This window comes from Carettochelys insculpta, chromosome 3 (genome assembly GCF_033958435.1).
Source record: "Carettochelys insculpta isolate YL-2023 chromosome 3, ASM3395843v1, whole genome shotgun sequence".
Taxonomy (NCBI): Eukaryota; Metazoa; Chordata; order Testudines; family Carettochelyidae; genus Carettochelys; species Carettochelys insculpta.
In genome coordinates, this window is record NC_134139.1 from 114105909 (window position 1) to 114124276 (window position 18368).

The following is an 18368-nucleotide window of genomic DNA, read 5'->3' on the forward strand; positions in this document are numbered from 1 at the left end:
TTTAATAAATGCATTTAAAAAACCTATCTCATATCAAACCAAAAAAGCAGTCATGCAGCACTTCAAAGATTAACAAAATAATTCATTAGGTGATGGGCTTTCTGTCCCATGAACAGCTATCTCTCTGTCACTATTTGATATCAAGTTTTTAAAAGTTTGTTTCTCAACACATTTTACACCAGATTTGATTTGCTTTAGATCCTTGAATGAGGTCTGGAGAAGAAAATATGTTCAGTTTAAAATCTGTAGAGGTTAATCATGGCTATAACCTGTATCCTTTAATCTGAGTAGTTTAGTTACAAGTATTCGGTAACATTACAAATAAATATGGAGATTTATGAAATGAGTAAAAGACAAAGGTGAAGTGTTTAGTGGGTGATGTGATCTAAAATGACTTTGCTGGTTGTGTCTTGAGAACTGGGATTGGGACTCAAAGTGGAAAAAATTATCCACATTTACCCTCTCTGTTGTTGACTGGTAGACTTCATAGGACCCTCCCCAGTCCTAATAAGGCAAGGAAGAATGTTCCAAGCATTAACTGTGCTAAGAATAAATTTGAGCTAGGATGGGGATAAGGTTACTTTGAACTCTATATGTCATATTTTCTGACCTTCCCTTCCCCCCTCAAGAACTGTAATTATATTAGAGAAGCTGCAGGAGCTTTAAACAGTTCTTTCCAGACCCTTTGCCTTTTGCTGTCTTTCCCTGCTCTGCTGTCCCCTTTGGATCTGGGAATTTTTATTTTTACGTATAGGGTGTGGGGTTCTCATGCTGAAGATCCACTATGAAGCACAGCTATTTTTGTTAGAAGCTGATACATAAGTCTGAACTGCAGGCGTTACCTTGGAAAAAGCTTAGGTTGTTCTGGAGGGCCAAGGCTCTACAGAGAAGATAAGGTCAGTGAGGCATAAAAGAAGAAACAGAAGAGGAAAGGAGGAGGAACTTCCCTTTTATTTCTGCATCTCCTGACAGAGTCAGTGACCCAGAAGTATTATTTAAGCTGCCGGTATAACTTGACCTGCTCAGTAAAGTATCTCTCTCTGTCATCGCTATGGCTGCGATTACAACAGAAGGTACAGTAGCTATTTTCAAACATAATTAATTGAAAACAATCTGTACTTTGACAGAGTAATTGAGTCAGTGTGTCAGTGTGATTTATTGCTCTTTTGGGAATAGCAGTTTTCCTGAAGGGTGGGTTTTTGTCTGAGTAGTGTTTGTCTAGTAGCTGGAGACACTGCTGCTAGTTAGTGAAGCTAGATCACCACACACCTCTAAAAATAGTGTTGGCCATGTAACCTGAGCAACTGTAGCTTAGACGGTGACCCTAAAGTGACACTGAATGCATACTGAACTGGAGCTATTGGGTTTAACACCAATAGGTCCAGTCTTGAAGGCCTTACACAGCCAAATATCCCATCAGCAAATTTGACACTGAACTCTGTCAGACTGAATGTCAGAAATCAGCTCAGTAGCTCGGTGGTGCTGACCCTGCACCTGGCACAATGGAGGCACAGGGGTACTCTTGCACAGAGCCATTTGCAGGACCAAAGTCTCTGTCTGCAACCTACATTTAGTATTGATTAAAAGTAAATGGTGTTGAGCCTGCAGGTTTTATTCAGGTAGTCTTCCTTTGTAAGCCCCTGAGACCATTGCTTGAATGATTACTGCAGGGAGAGGCCCAAAGAATGAGAAGTAATCATATAAACCACAAAACAGTTATCCTAACACATGAATATTTCATGTACTTTAATATTTCCTGACCATTCATATTTAAATAACTTTTTAGATGCATAACAATATTTTATCAACACGAGTGCAGGAAAGAAGCTGTTTAAAATTCCACCTTTTTTTTACTCAAATACTGAATATCGTAGTGGAATCTCATACCAGTTTCCATCCATTCTGGAACACGCTCCTGATCGTCTTTAAATTTAATAATGGAATGTATAAAATAGGCTATCGGACAGTCCCCTGAAAGTTTATTTTATTTTGCTTGTGATGGAGTCATTAACTTGTACTTTTCTTTCTTCAGTTTTAAGCAGAGGTTTGGGAGGAATGGCATTGCTCACTGTTCGTGAATTAATCTGTTTCTCAAAGGCTGCAAAATTAGCAGTGTCAGAATTTGCAGTATTCGTGCTCCATGCTGGCAGTAGAAAACATACAGCTGATGTGGGCTAGGTGCTCCTGGCTTTTTTTATCATCAGTGGTTGCATGAGTGTACATAATTTGCTCCTGAAACAGGTGGTATAGTCAGACAGCTCTGACAGTAATGCTGAGTCTAGTTCATGTAGACATTCTTATCCAAATTTTTGATGGAAACACTGCTCATTTTGTGTTTGCTATTTGGAGAATTATATTTGTCTTCAGAGTCGTGCAGGGTATTGCCACAGATGTCAGAAGGACTTGTGTGAATGAATCTGAGGACAGAAAATGCTTAGGTCTGGTTGAGTGCTTTTAATTTGTTTTTGCTCTTGTGGGAGGTTCCTCGTTTGTGGTAGATATTCCCGACTGACACTCTCTAATGCAGCCCGGATGAAAATTACTATAAAATACACAAGGCTTTTCAACCGAACAAGTCATTTAGCTGTATTACACATCTATAAAGTTATTCTGAGTTGCTGAATCTGGCATCTGCTAATTGAAATGAAGAGTTCTTTTTTTTTTTTAAAGAAAAAGAATCCTACATAATAGTTCAGAAGACTCTAAACATCCCTGTCAAACTTAAGAGCTCTATTCAGCTGTAATGATGTGAGTCTTTCGGCCTGTGTAAAGCAGTGACGGCTTTAGATGATAATAGATGTCAATTCCACAGCAGGCTAACATTCAGAGGATAGGTTAATGGGGCTATGGAAACCACTTTATCTTTTATGTGTGAAGGAGGGTTATACTGATCAGCTGATTTTTTTGTTGTTGTTTTTACATCTGATTCATTAGAGCTGTGTCTACACGTGCACGCTACTTCGAAGTAGTGGCACTAACTTCGAAATAGCGCCCGTCGTGGCTACATGCGTTGGGCGCTATTTCGAAGTTAACTTCGACGTTAGGTGGCGAGACGTCGAAGTCGCTAACCTCATGAGGGGATCGGAATAGCGCCCTACTTCGACATTCAATGTCGAAGTAGGGACCGTGTAGATGATCCGTGTCCCGCAACGTCGAAATTGCCGGGTCCTCCATGGCGGCCATCAGCTGGGGGGTTGAGAGATGCTCTCTCTCCAGCCCCTGCGGGGCTCTATGGTCACCGTGGGCAGCAGCCCTTAGCCCAGGGCTTCTGGCTGCTGCTGCGGCAGCTGGGGATCCATGCTGCATGCACAGGGTCTGCAACCAGTTGTCGGCTCTGTGTCTCTCGTCTTGTTTAGTGCAAGTGTGTCTGGGAGGGGCCCTTTAAGGGAGCGGCTTGCTGTTGAGTCCGCCCTGTGACCCTGTCTGCAGCTGTGCCTGGCACCCTTATTTCGATGTGTGCTACTTTGGCGTGTAGACGTACCCCCGCAGCGCCTATTTCGATGTGGTGCCACGCAACGTCGAAGTTGAACATCGACGTTGCCAGCCCTGGAGGACGTGTAGACGTTATTTCGATGTTGCTACATCGAAATAAGCTATTTCGATGTTGGCTTCACGTGTAGACGTAGCCTAGATGATGTAAAACTGGGGTCAGCAAGCTTTCCAAGGTGGAGTGCTGAAATTTGACCTTATGACCTCTACGTACAGTCCGAGTGCTGGTGATACTTTTAAAAGTCACTAATAGTCCTACTTACAACAGCTTAATTAATAAATAAATTAAGATATGGCGCTTTCCCCTTTAGGTGGTGGTCGGTAGCATTATCTGGTCTTTTGTCAACCCACAGGCAGCACAGCTTTGAGCAAGCTCCCGGCTGCAAGGGTTAGGAGAGGAGGGGCTGAGCTCCTGCCTCATATGCTGATGAAAATTGGCTCATGTGCAACTCTTGCTGACCCCCGGTGTAAAGTTTTAATCAATGGCACCAATACTGTATTTCGAATTCGAGGCTATACTTCAGTTTCAAGGTTGATTTTTCTCTCCTGAATTGCTGTGCTACCAATGAGGGAGCTTGCAAGTTCAAATCCACAATGAAACAAAACCTTACACCGTTCCAGTAAATGAGCTGCTAGTGACTTTCTGCCATTAATAGTATTAAACTTCCTGTTCCTTTTGTCTTTGTTACACTGACAATCCCATGTCGTCCACTCTGTCAGTCAGAACTTGCCCCATGAAATATTATAAATACATGTCAGCATTGCATGGCAACCAGAATGTGTGGAACCATAGTTTGTATGGCTGAAGAGAGGGCCTTAATGATGCCTTTGTCATTTTGTCTGCTGAACTATGGTGAGGCTCACTAGATCAACTAAGCAGGGGACATGTCATCTTGATTCAACTATCTAGACAGCTTTCTTGTGACACTCCAATTCAAGCTAATGCCCTACTTAGCAATAATTATACAGGATGTCTGTAATTTCAGTTTTACCCCAGAAATGTAATGCCAATGAAATTAATTGGAATTAAAAATGGAACAAAACTGAAAACATCCAGCCTAACTTCTAATACCAGGCCCCACATCTACTACCTGGGATGACATTTTATCCCAAGTAAAAAGTTACATGGCAAGATTGCAGCAACAAACCATAATTGGATAAAAACATGACAACATGAGTTAGTTTTCCCAGGTTGTCCACCTAAATCCTTAGAAAATTGTCATGTATATGCCAACTATCTTGTATTCTAGTCCCAATGAATGCTTATAAAATGACTTAGGACTGAATTGGATCAGCTCACATTATTAATAACTTATATCTGCTATTTTAGAAACAGAAATACACTTATTGCTAAATAATAGATTTTATAGGTACGTACCATTCAAAGCTCAGTCTGGATATTAACTATTACATATTTAACACACCCATGTGCTTGGTAAACATTACATATCCAAATGGGCATACATTCTAAAAGGTTAGGGACTCACACACTAGGAACATTATCAGGGGAATATAGCATAGCCAACCCTCCTGGTTCCTCTCTATCTCCTGGAGGCTCCTGTAGTCAATCCAGGAGATTTTCAGCCTCTAAAAGTCCATTGGTTCAGTGGGGCTAAGGAAGGCTTCTTGGTCTGGCCCCACACTATCCTTGAAGCAGCTGGCACAACTTTGTGGCCTCTAGTGGGGGCTAGAGGGGCTCTGCATGCTGCTCCTGCCCCAAGTGATGAATTTGTGGCTCCCATGGGCCAGAAGCTATAGGAGTGGTGCTTGAAGTCAAGGGCAATTCTCAGAGCCAGGTTCTTCCACCCTAGCTGCAGGGACATGCTGGCTGCTTCTGGGTGGTAACCTGAGGTAAGTGCTGCCCATACAGTGCATCCATCCCAGAGCGAGCAACACACATGCCTTCCCACACTCCAACCCTCTTCCCCAGCCCTGACCCTCTCCAGGAACCAGTACCCCACACCACCTCTTGCACCCAAACCTCTTGTCCCAGTCTTAGGCCAGAGCCTCTTCTCACATGCCAAAACCCTCAGCCCCAGAGCAGAGCTCTCCCGTGCCTCAGCCCTCTATCCCAGTCCAGTGAAATTAAGTGAGGGTGGAGGAGGGGTAGCAGAGAGAGGGGGCTGGAGTAAGTGGGGTGTGGCCCTAGGGCACGGGGATGAGAGAAGGAAGTTTGAGTTTGTGTGAGTAGACAGTTGGGCAACTGGAGGGAAATAATAAGAAGGGCTTTGCTCCAGTATGCTGACTGCTGGCATTAGGAGTCCTAAAAAGGGAGGTAGCTGTCACCATGTTGCTCCCTGCCACTACCCCCAGGTGGTTAAAGAATGAAGGGAGGCATAATTCTGGTCTTGCAATGCACTGACTAGTGCAGCTGATCCAATACAGAGAGGAAGTAGTCTGTGCCAGGGGTAGGCATGGGAGAAACAAGATCTGAACTGCTTCTCTGAGGGTGAGTCTGCACTTATAGTTGGAGGTGCAACTCCCAGCTTCAGGAGACATACTCACACTGACTCTGATCTAGCTAACACCCTAAAAATAGACTGTAACTGCAGTGGCTTAGGCACTAGCTCTCCCAGGTATGTTCTTGTCTGAGAGGTCAGGAGTCACAAATGCCTAATCCCTAGTCAGTCCCTAGTTTGCTCCTGGTAGCTTTACATCTGTACATTGCCAGTTAATCAGGGCAAATTGCAATGAGCCAATTTAGCCCTAAGGCTGTGTCTACACGTGCCCCAAACTTCGAAATGGCCATGCAAATGGCCATTTCGAAGTTTACTAATGAAGCGCTGACATGCATATTCAGCGCTTCATTAGCATGCGGGCGGCAGCGGCGCTTCGAAATTGACGAGCCTTGCAGCCGCGCAGCGCGGCCAGACGGGGCTCCTTTTCGAAAGGACGCCACCTTCTTCGAAGTCCCCTTATTCCCATGAGCTCACGGGAATAAGGGGACTTCGAAGTAGGTGGCGTGCTTTCGAAAAGGAGCCCCGTCTGGATGCGCCGCGCGGCGGCAAGGCTCGTCAATTTCGAAGCGCCGCTGCCGCCCGCATGCTAATGAAGCGCTGAATATGCATGTCAGCGCTTCATTAGTAAACTTCGAAATGGCCATTTGCATGGCCATTTCGAAGTTTGGGGCACGTGTAGACGTAGTAAGTGAATAACCAGAGGGTTCACAGCTTGTGAGTGACCAAACCAGGATGAGTTCCTGGATTTTTGTCCTGTGCTCAGTTCAGTAGACAAGTAAGACAAGTAATGTAGTCCTCAAACATTTGAAAAGCCAGATTTAACAAGGTTTGCACACTTTAAAAATAATGTAGGTCAACATAGTGATACATGAGAAATAGCACATGAAGAGCCAGGGTACAGAGTCATAAAGATGTGCAACACATGTTTTAAGTGGGCTTATGCCAGAAGCTAAAAGTAACCTTCAACAACCCAGAAGTTCAAATATAGAATGATAAAGTGACTGCTTACTTAAGAGTGTTAAATGCATAACAGACTTTTCTAAATATTTTCAGTTCAAATAAACAAGTTTAACAATATTTTATAACATGAAAGAACAGTTTCCTTATTTGTTTGGATAAGATGTCCTGTAGCATCAGTGGATGTCTGGTCGCTGAATTCACAAGAGATGGGGGAAAACTGTCTTCATTCTGGTCCCATTCCTGCAATGCCTTGTACCACCTAGAAAAGAAGATCAGCTGCCACTGTATGTGTTCCTGCCAGGGAGGAGCACCAGGAGCTGGGAGTCCTGGTGCAATGCAAAAAAACATGGACCACTCCATCATCTCCCAACTGCTGAACAATGCTGGAGAGGACTGTGAAGGATGTCATCCACTGGCACTACACTGAGAAACTTAAGAGGAAGCTGGACCATTAAAAGGTGTTTGAGGTAACCAGCAAATGGGCAATCACTTCCTCCCTGGGGGCAATTTTATTTGGTTTATCGATGGGCAGTTCATCCACCAGGTCCAGCTCAACAGCTGTGCTCTCGATGGAACCCTTTCTATACGGGAACCAGGAAAAAATGCTGCAGGAAGTTGGACTACACCGAGACACTGCCCCACAGCTGGTGTGGTTGCCAGATCCATTCCATGGCCTGGCAGTTCTGACACAATGCCGTTCCAGATCAGCTGGTCAAAGCCATGCCATCGTCCTTGGGAATGATTACCAATGACTCTGCCATCTATTGGACATCAGCTGGCATCACTGTGACCAATGAGGAGAAAAAGAAAGTCATCACAGTGGACATCATGGCACCCTTTGAGAACAGTACGCTGACTTTCCCTGGGCCTCAGTTTTGAAAAGTAGAGAAAGACATGCCACTGGCCAACACCCTCACAGCCCAGGGCTATGAGGTTCAGATTTATTCCTTGATCATGGGAGCCCTGGGTGCACGGCGACCTCCACACCCCCTGACAAGCTGATGCTGACAGCATGTGGAGTTGGTCGGCACTATGCCCAGCTCATGAGGCAACTCATGGTGTCCGACACCATCAGAAGGTCCACAAACATTTATGCAGAGCACATCATGGGACACAGCCAGTACCAAGAGGAGGGAACAGGACTGCTGACAAGGGACAATAACCCAATTTCTTCCCTGACAGACTACATTTTTCCATAGGCGACCCACCAGAATCGATGGACGCAGGGACACATTCCATCCATATACTTGTCCACTTTACCACCACTGAGTCTGACTCCATACGCTCTACGCGTGGCATGCCAATGAATTGACATTCACTGATGTTTTAAAAACCCACTCCCATTAATCTGGGACAATACTGTTTATATATCCTATGGATCTTGTAAACTGTATAAACCAATACTTGTGATTTCTCATAACCCAAGCTTGACCCTGGATGCACAGTGCCTTCATTTTTAACTTGTGTAATGTGAAATTGATTTCAAACATTAGCCTTCAGTAATTTTTATATGTTCTTATCAATTTACCTGATATGCCATTTGCCTCCTGAACAAGGATATATCTTGCCCTTGCAAAAGGGCTGAAGCAGATATTTCCACATCCGACTAATCAGATTGTAACATTTATGTTACTGAATAATATATTTTGGAATAGTTTGTGCAGGAACAATAGACTTTCTTTCAAGCACTTCCTATTGCTTACGGACTAACTGTACATGCAAATTGTGTGGACAGACAGACACACACGCACGTTTATGACAGTGCTTCCACTTCTGGCTGTGTATTTTTACAAATTTCATATTTTAGTTCAAAATTATTTGACAGTCCTCAGAGGTGTTAGAGCTCTTTGGATCCTGAAAGTTTTTGTATCTTGTTGAAATACCAGCAATATATTATGCACTGTAAAATTGTCTGCCATGTTGTTAAATTCAGAGTAGTAATCAAAAATAATTGGCAATAAACTTTAAAAAAATCATTTCCCTTAATGTTAAAAAGAAAAAAAAATCAGCATTATTTTATCTTGTCGTGGTAGAAAGATACTGAGGATCTACCCAACTTGGTTTCTGTGGCATTGACCAGGATAGTTCAAAGTCAGAGAAGCCAGAGTTGCCCTAGGTGAGGCAGGTCAGCTGTTTAGAGAAAGAAAGAAGCTTTCCTTTTCTTTTTGAAACTAATATTCTAATTTCTTCTCTCTTTAAGCACATTGAAAGTGTTACAATGTTCCTATTACCAGTTAAATACTTTTAAACACCCAAGGTTAAGTCTTGGCCCAAATGAAAGAAATAGCAAATTTCCATTGAACTCAAAAGGAGCAGGATTTGAATCCTACTTTATATTTTGTCATGTATTCATTGTTGTTTTATGATTAAAACTCATAGGCTGTGTCTACAATACAAACATAACTCGGATGTTGCAGTACAATTTCAAAGTAAGCAACTTTGAAGCTCAGCATCTACATACATCCTACTTCAAAGCTAAACTTCTAAGTAGGGCACTACTCGGCCGTGTCTACACGTGCCCCAGACTTCGAAATGGCCATTCAAATGGCCATTTCGAAGTTTACTAATGAAGCGCTGAAATGCATATTCAGCACTTCATTAGCATGCGGGCAGCTGCGGTGCTTCGAAATTGATGCGGCTTGCCGCCACGCATCTCGTCCAGACGGGGCTTCGTTTCAAAAGGATCCCACTTACTTCGAAGTCCCCTTATTCCTGTGAGCTCATGGGAATAAGGGGACTTCGAAGTAGGCGGGGTCCTTTCGAAAAGGAGCCCCGTCTGGACGAGATGCGCGGCGGCAAGGCTCGTCAATTTCGAAGCGCCGCGGCTGCCCGCATGCTAATGAAGCGCTGAATATGCATTTCAGCACTTCATTAGTAAACTTCGAAATGGCCATTTGCGTGGCCATTTCGAAGTTTGGGGCACGTGTAGACGTAGCCCTCCATTCCTGGGACCGGAGTAAGGACTTTGAAGTTGGCCTCCCTACTTCGATGTTAACTTCGAAGTAAGGGAAAATGTGTGTAGACTCTCTGCTGGCTACTTTGATGTAGTGCCTAACTTCGAAGTTAACTTCAAAGCTTGGTCCTACTGTAGACGCACCCATAGTCTCAATATAGAAAGTTAATTGATCAAAATAGTTGTAGTAATAACTTTTATTTAGAAATATGTTCACACTGCCAAAAGTCTTGCTGAGCTGTTCTGAGGCTTTTGCAGTTTAGTAAGTCCAAATAGCACAAAATATAGTATCTAGTGGTAAAACCAAAAAGTAGTGCCAGGAAAGAAATGTATGAAGGCGGGCCAAAGATGGTTCATACAGGAATTCTCCAGTAGTTTTTTTTAAATGAGGAGGATGCAGAGATGGATGAGCAACAGCAGCAGTGATCCACATTCCAAAGATTTCAGAATGATGAGCTCTTTGGTGTTTTAAAATCAATGAACAGGTACGGCCAACACAATCTAACAGAGGAGAACAAGCCTGATGTTCTACATTATTTTATGTTGTTATTGGCTTTACATCAACTCATCGAATTGGTAGCAGAGAACATGAAAGAAGTAAGCAGATAGGAACTGTGGAGTTTTGTGCAGCTAAAACTTTAGCCGAAAACTCTCAGGAGTCTGTTTATAGTCTTCATTTTATCCCACAATCATTGGCCTTGACCTGCTTTAACCATTTTATGAGGAATCATGATTATTTCAAGATTATGAACCCATTAAACAAGAGGATGGATCAGGTAATATGTGTGCTCAGTGTATGTGTTCACATATGTGTGAATTTAACCCTTCTTCCCTCCATTGACTTTATGCACAGGTGCATCTAAGAGTGGTATATGATCCAAAAGGACTTAGCAGAAGTTAAATGTAAGCATCAGTAGAGCTGGAATGCAATGCCTGATTCTGTCCTGAGACAAATCCTCAGCCAATCTGTATATAATCAGAGCAGTCAGCGTAGGCAGAAAATGTACACAAGCTGAGAGTCTGGCCATATATTTTTTCCCTTTTCATTGATCTCTTTAGTAGAAAAGTCTCAATTTTTTTTTTTTTGTTTTCAAATCTGGACCCACTGCCCATATGTGAACTCCCTAAACAGAGAAGGGAGCAGGCTGCATTGTATCTATTTTATGAGGGAACTATGGTTGGGCAAGTGGTAGTCAACTGAATAATTCCTCAAGCTCCTTAGAAACCCTGTGGAAGAGAGGTAAGCTAATATAAGGAGTGAGACTCTTCTTTGCCAGGGTAGGGAAGGATGATATACTCATGCACTGGATATGTCTGCACAGCAGTTGGTAGGCACAGTTTCCAGCTAGGTAAACATACATGTGCTAGCAGTTTGGCAGAGGCAATTTGGAAAGGTTTGTACTTGAACTGATAATTTAAATCATTGCCATGGCCACACTGCTATTTTTAGCATTCTGTCTTAAGCAGAGCTGGCGTATTTACATCTACTCAATCCAGGAATTGCAAAGCCTTTGCATATATCAAACTATAGGCTGAACCTCTCTAGTCCAACTCTGGCTGGTCTGACAACCTCCATTGTCTGCTATGATTTTATTTAGCTGTATGTCCACTTTCAGGTCTGGCCAAGTTTCCTGAAGTCCCATAAAGTTTGTTTCCACCTACCAGTCCTGGATCTCAGTGTTCTGTGCTATTACTTAGCCGTTATTTATCCCTATGTCTTCCAAGGGCCCAGTGAGCAGTAAAAATGTTGGTAATACTGCTAGACATTATTGACTTTATTATCGTCTTGCAAATTCTCTGGTTTGGCACTGCTCAGGTCGCAAGGGCACCACACTACAGAGATCCAATCTATAGCAAATCTGGCAAAACTCATTTAGAGCCAAATTAGCTCTGGCACAACTCCATTCAAGTGGATTTGCTTACGTTTACCACTACTGTGGGCTTTGGCCCTGAGACATCAGTTTACAGGAAGTCTCTTGTACGCTTGGTTTAATCCCCTGACTGGGCCAGGCAATGAAAGAACTATCTCTGCTTCAGTCCTGTGGTTTTCCTTCTTGAAGTCAGTGCTATAGTTCAGTATGAATTTGCCTCTAGACTTAAAGTTCCATTTAGTGCCACACTAACCCATTTCCCCCACAAAGAAAGAATAAAAAGCAATGGCAGTGCAGACAGCCTTCCTATCTGGACAAGCCTCTCTTCTATCTTCAAAGATAGTTTTAAAAATTGTTTGCATATGTGTAACGAATAAAGACTGGCTACTCCCTGTATATGCATACGTTCTCCCAACATCAAAAATATTCCTGTGTCTTTGCCTGGAGTCAAATTGTCAAAAGCACAGTGAATCTATGTCTTTGTCAGAGACTCTGGTATGTAAATGAAATATCTTTCCAACATTCCACTTTGTAGATTTAAGCTGTGGTTTTCTATGCACTTCACAACAGCTGTATCTTGCTTTGATCCTTGCTAATAGTTATGTTGATTGTGAGAAACCTATCATTTTCTCATAAAAATCCATACTTACAGAAACTAATTTAATATCTATATCTGAAGTTACAGTGCTCACATGGGGTACGTCTACACTACAGAAATCTGTCAACAGAAGTTACTATTGGAAGATATTGATCGACAAAACTTCTGTTGACAGATAGTGGCTAGAGAGCAAAGCAGATTGAAACAGCAATTCACTTTGTCAATAGAGTGCAGACGGACTGCCTAGCCACTCTCTCAAAAGAATGGCCAGTTGGAAACGCAACAGACGGGGCTGCTCAGTGACCTGGAAGTCCTGTGTGTTAACAGATAGCTCCCTGTAGCATCCACTCAGCTTTTTTGTCAATGCATTCTGTTGAGAAAGGCATTCTGCCTCATGAGGGAGAGTCAAAAGTCTGTCGACAAAAACGCTGTGTTCTGTCAATTTACTGTTGACAGAACACATTTTTAGTGTGGATGCTCCATGAGTTTTGTCAACCAAACTGTTGTTTTGTCGACAAACCTCTCTAGTGTAGACATAGCTATGGTCTGTAACTTGTGCATGATTTTTTGCATGGGACTCAGTTGGCCTTTAGACTCACCTGCCCATCATTGCTCCAACTGCTGTGCAAGCACATCTGAAGGCAGAATGGGACTTTAAATGTACAGCTTTAACAGCATAACTAACAATTTAAAAGACCACATGTATGACACAATTTAGACTATTCAGCTGGAGTGTTTAAAACTGCAACCACACAGAAGTGAAAGTAAGCCAATGTTGCATGGTACACAGTACCATCAAGAAAGTGGCCAGCAAGTGAAAATAAAATACATTCTCTTCTCACAGATTGTGAATACTTCACAATAGCAGACGAAAAGGTATAGAACCATGGATTTCTACAGTGCAAAAGCAAACTCACACCTACACGGCGTCACTCATGCATTTACTGTTTATGATGTCCTTTTATCTTTTAAATAATATTGTAATCAAGCATCAAGAAGGCATTAGGACCTACCCAGAACAAGATGGCACCTCTGAAATCCAAATCTGGTGAAGTCATCACTGACAAAGCCAAACAGATGGAGCGCTGGGTCGAGCACTACTCCGAGCCGTACTCATGCGAGAACATTGTGGTCGACTCAGCCCTCGATGCCAACAAACTCCTACCAGTAATGGACGAACTGGACCAGGAACCAACTGTGGATGAACTGAAGAAAGCCATCGACAACATTGCAGCAGGAGAGGCTGCGGGCCAGGATGGTATACCACCAGAGGTAATCAAGTGTGCCACAGACACTCTCCTGGAACCCCTACATGAGCTACTGTGCCTGTGCTGGAGAGAGGGAGAGGTTCCACAGGACATGTGCGATGCTAAAATCATAACCTTGTATAAGAACAAAGGAGACAGAAGCGACTGCAACAATTACCGTGGAATCTCCCTCCTAAGCATCACTGGTAAACTGTTCGCTCACGTCATCCTCAGCAGACTCCAGAAGATTGCTGAGAGGGTGTATCCTGAATCACAGTGCGGATTCCGCGCAGAGAGATCTACCGTCGACATGGTCTTCTCTCTGAGGCAGCTGCAGGAGAAATGCAGGGAGCAGAGGAAGCCACTCTATATTGCCTTCATTGACCTAACCAAGGCCTTCGGCTTGGTCAGCAGGGATGGACTGTTCAAACTGCTCCACAAGATAATTGTCCACCACGGTTACTCAACATGATCCAGTCTTTCCATGAAGACATGAGAGGAACCATCCAATATGATGGCACATTATCGGATGCTTTCAACATCAGGAGCAGCGTCAAACAAGGATGCGTCTTTACTCCGACATTGTTCGGGATCTTCTTCGCACTCCTCCTTAAACACACCTTTGGATCTTCAACAGAGGGCATCTTTTTTTGCACACAAGATCTGACGGGAAATTGTTTAATCTTGCAAGGCTGAACGCTAAATCTAAGGTGCGGGAAGTCCTCATCAGAGATATGCTGTTCGCAGATGATGTTGCTGTCATGTCACACACAGAAGACCAGCTTCAGAAGCTGCTGGATTGTTTCTCCAAAGCATGCAAGGACTTTGGGCTCTCCATCAGCCTAAAGAAGACAAATGTACTTGCTCAGGACGTTGCTGTTTCTCCATCAATCAGCATTGACAACGATACGTTAGAGGTTGTCCACGAGTTCGTTTACCTCAGGTCCAGCATCACTGACACCCTGTCCTTGGAGACTGAGCTAAATAGGAGGATCGGTAAAGCAGCCAAAACTCTGTCCAGACTCAACAAGAGAGTGTGGAATAACAACAAGCTGTACACTCACACCAAAATGCAAGTCTACAGAGCCTGCATCCTCAGCACCCTCCTTTATGGCAGTGAGTCTTGGACCCTGTACGTCCGCCAGGAAAAGAGGCTGAATGTCTTCCACTTGCGCTGCCTCAGGTGCATCCTTGGAATATTGTGGAAGGACAGAGTGTCCAACACTACCGTCCTTGAGCAAGCTGGAATCCCAACTATGCACATCCTCCTCAGGCAGCGGCGGCTTTGCTGGCTTGGCCACATCCACAGGATGAATGATGGAAGGTTCCCAAAAGACATCCTGTATGGTGAGCTAGCCTCTGGGAAAAGACCTCCCGGATGCCCCCAGCTGCGCTACAAAGATGTTTGCAAGAGAGACCTCAGGGAAGTAGACATCAAGCCAGACATCTGGGGGGAGCTGGCAGACGATCGCAGCAGATGGAGGCAGGAACTATACAAGGGCCTTCAGAAGGGTGAGTTGAGGATCAGACAGCTAGCAAAGGAGAAGCACGCCCACAGAAAGCACAGCAAAGACCTGCCAGACACCCATTACATATGCAACAGATGCAGCAAGGACTGTCACTCTCGTGTGGGTCTTCACAGTCACAGCCTACGCTGCAAATGAGGATGCCAAATGGAACTACGAAGGGTGCATTCCATAGTCTATGTAGACTGAAGGAAGCTACTACTACTAATATTGTAATCCTAATCTCAGTGGAAATTTACAGTGAGATGTATTGTGAGATGTATTTGGAGACTTTTGTGTCTATGCTACCTTGTGAAGGCCAGTGGAGAAGTATCCTTTTGTTGGTATAGATTGTCTTGTAAGGGCTGAGTAATCTTAATATATTATTTTTGTAAATGCAGTATAGTTTTTTTTATAGCAAAAGGCATTCATGAGCCAAAATGAGGAATTTTTTGTTTTGTGGCATAGGTGGAATAGCCTAATATTGCAAAACCATTATTTTTAAGGACTCATGTCCTGACTCAGGTGACCCTACAACTGAGCCCAAAAGAGACTTGCAGGTTCCGTGTCCATAAGTATATATACTAAAATGTATCCTTTTCATCAGACCTCACTCTAAAATACTACTTTCAGAGTGTTAGCAGCAGTATGAAACACAGAGACTTTTATGCAGCCTGAAGACGGACACCGCATTATGTTCCACTTGACCATCTCTTCCAGCAATGATTTATGGGAATGACGTAGTATAATTTTTGTCCTAACCATGAGAGTTACTGACTAATTGATTGCTATAGGCGTTATATGCTGTTCATTATATGCTGTTCATATGTACTGCAAAGAAAGCAACATACTTTCCCAGGGAGAAAGGATGTAAAAAAATGACAAGCATATTTTTCAACAAATCATTTCTTACATGAATAAACAAATAAAAGGGCATAAAGCAACATATTTTCTTCCATTATTTTCGTATCTTCTTTTAATATTTTCTGCCATTTTCTCATAACCTTTTCTGTGCTTGAAGACAAAAATTCCCTTTTTTTTTTTCTTCCATAGATTATTTTGTTGTTGAATTGCTCAGGAAACCTGGCAACTGTTGTGATCATTTTTGTTTTCTTTTAAAGAACAGAGAAATGTTCTAAAAAGGAAAAGTTTATGAATATAGAAGAAGGAAGACCTTGCAAACAATTATAAAAAAAAACCAAAAAAACCCCAACCAATTCAGTCAAGTAGGAACCCTTTTGGCTCTGAAAATCCCTGAAAGAAAAGAAGAACAAATAAGTAAGAATTTTATTCAGAAAACACATCTGATTTTAAAAGGCACTTAAAATATGCTTAGCTTTAAGCACGTGCTGCCCATAGTGACTTAGTTTTTAAGTGCACTCCTCTCTCGGGCCCTAAATGAGCACCTGATTTTTGATAAAATAAATGCAGGCTAAGAATACATATGATTTTCTTATGATAATATTTTAAAAGATAATTTTAGTTTTAATGAAGAAAGAAGTGATGCGGGTGAGTTTCTTCCTCATTAAATGGAAAAAAAGTTTCCTACTAAATTACATTTTCCATACTTTATTTATCTTCTTGCGTAGGTTAATGCATCTCACACTGAGAAGTGCTGAAGGCATGTGCATATAAAGATATAAACAGTCTTACTGATTCAGTTAATTGCACTTCTCCATTCCCACCCACTCATCAGCATTCTATATTCAACTTAAAAAAATAAGTGGAAATTACATTGCCTGGCAGAAACTGCCAAGAGTACAAAAACTGCTTGCTCCACTTCAAAATTATTATGTTGTTTTTATTACGTTGGTGTCCGGAGTCCAGAACTCACTTTCAATAGGAACTGTACAGATATGTATCAAAGAAAGTCTCAACCTGAACATCTTAAAATATATTTATCTTGTTAAATGACACACTTCAGAGCTCCTAAAACAGGCCAGGGCCATGTAGGACATCATAATTGTAACTATCGTAGTACTAACAAAATCAAACTTTATGACGAGTATTCATTTAAAATTTTGCACTGCGTTAAATCCCCCTTTATTTAATCTTTTTCCTCGGTATTCTGATGAATAAACTTTGCACATGCGTGCTCTGAGAAAAGTAAATTTTTAGGCTGAATATTCTTTGCCTTCAAGAATTAGTCAATAGTAGGGCTACCACATTCGACCTTTCAAAAAAGAGGACACCCTTGAGAGGGAGTGTATCTATATCAGTACCTACCACCTTACTTTGTATTAATGTGCTATATATACTATAACACTTTAATACAATGATAGGTGGTACATATTGATACAGATACACTCCCTCTCCGGGGTGTTCTCCTTTCTATATGGTAACCCTACCAAGAGTGCAAATTCTAAGTTTTGAATGTTATAATTTAATTGAATATTTGTGATTTGATCAGTTGACACTTGTGTGTATATAAAGCTATTCTTGCAGTCTGCTGATATAGATGATTTTGTGCATATCCAAACAAAAAAGCATCATGTGACTGGTAGCTCACTAGTAGTGCACAAATTTTAAATATCCATAATGAACTGTTTTGGATGATGAGTAGAACAAAAGATGTTATTTCCACAAGAAATATACATCCTTCACTAGTAATTAAATTTGAAAATTTTGCTATTTTTGAACTGAGCCAAAATTCCTCAACTTGTTACTGATCATTTCCACAGCTGTAATCAAAATGCTTCTGTGCTGGGGAACATCAGAGTTCCCAGAGATGTAGTATCAGGCTAACTCATAAATTCTATTGTGGTCTTTTGTTTGTAATCATTGTGTTGACTCAGGCATTCAAAACTTATGAGAGAGCCCTCTCTTTCTCCAGCTAGCAAAATTAGCTTAAAACTGTGATATTTTAATAAAAAATTCTGAGCCTCTTCTCTTCCCCTTACTCCTTTTCTGGCTTTTGAGCCTATGGAGTTCACATTTTCAATCATCTTTATGTAATAGTAAGGACTAGAAATGTATGGTGAAAGGTGACATTCCTTTAAAATCACAGAACTCCAAGGCCTAAGTCTTTAACAAAACTAATAAACATTAGTCCTGATAAAATGACACAGAAATGGCAGAACTGCAGCAAAGAACCATTTTATTCCTTATGAACTTGAAGACATTGGACTTATCTCCTTGCAACTTCTTGGAACTAGCTCCAGTTCTCACTGAAATCAAAGGGAGTTTCATTTGATTTCAGTTGGGAGCATGAGCTGGCCCTCAGTGTAAAACCATATATCAGACTTTTTATCTGTTTCCACTGTCCCCTGATTTCAGCAGGCCTCAA

General features: G+C 42.1%; 1 protein-coding gene across 15 annotated transcripts in view; it reads left to right on the plus strand.

Moving 5' to 3' along the window:
* The first annotated feature begins 627 nt into the window (after positions 1–627).
* TRDN (triadin) overlaps positions 628–18368 on the plus strand; it is a 351197-nt gene continuing 333456 nt past the window's right edge. For 11 of the 15 annotated variants that reach the window (XM_074990631.1, XM_074990634.1, XM_074990630.1 and 8 more), the window contains exon 1: positions 628–1073. In XM_074990631.1, coding sequence (XP_074846732.1) covers positions 1052–1073 — 22 coding nt within the window. In that variant the 5' untranslated portion in view covers positions 628–1051. The remainder of the gene's footprint in view (positions 1074–18368) is intronic. The other 4 variants (XM_074990632.1, XM_074990639.1, XM_074990636.1 and 1 more) reach the window with 1 other exon arrangement.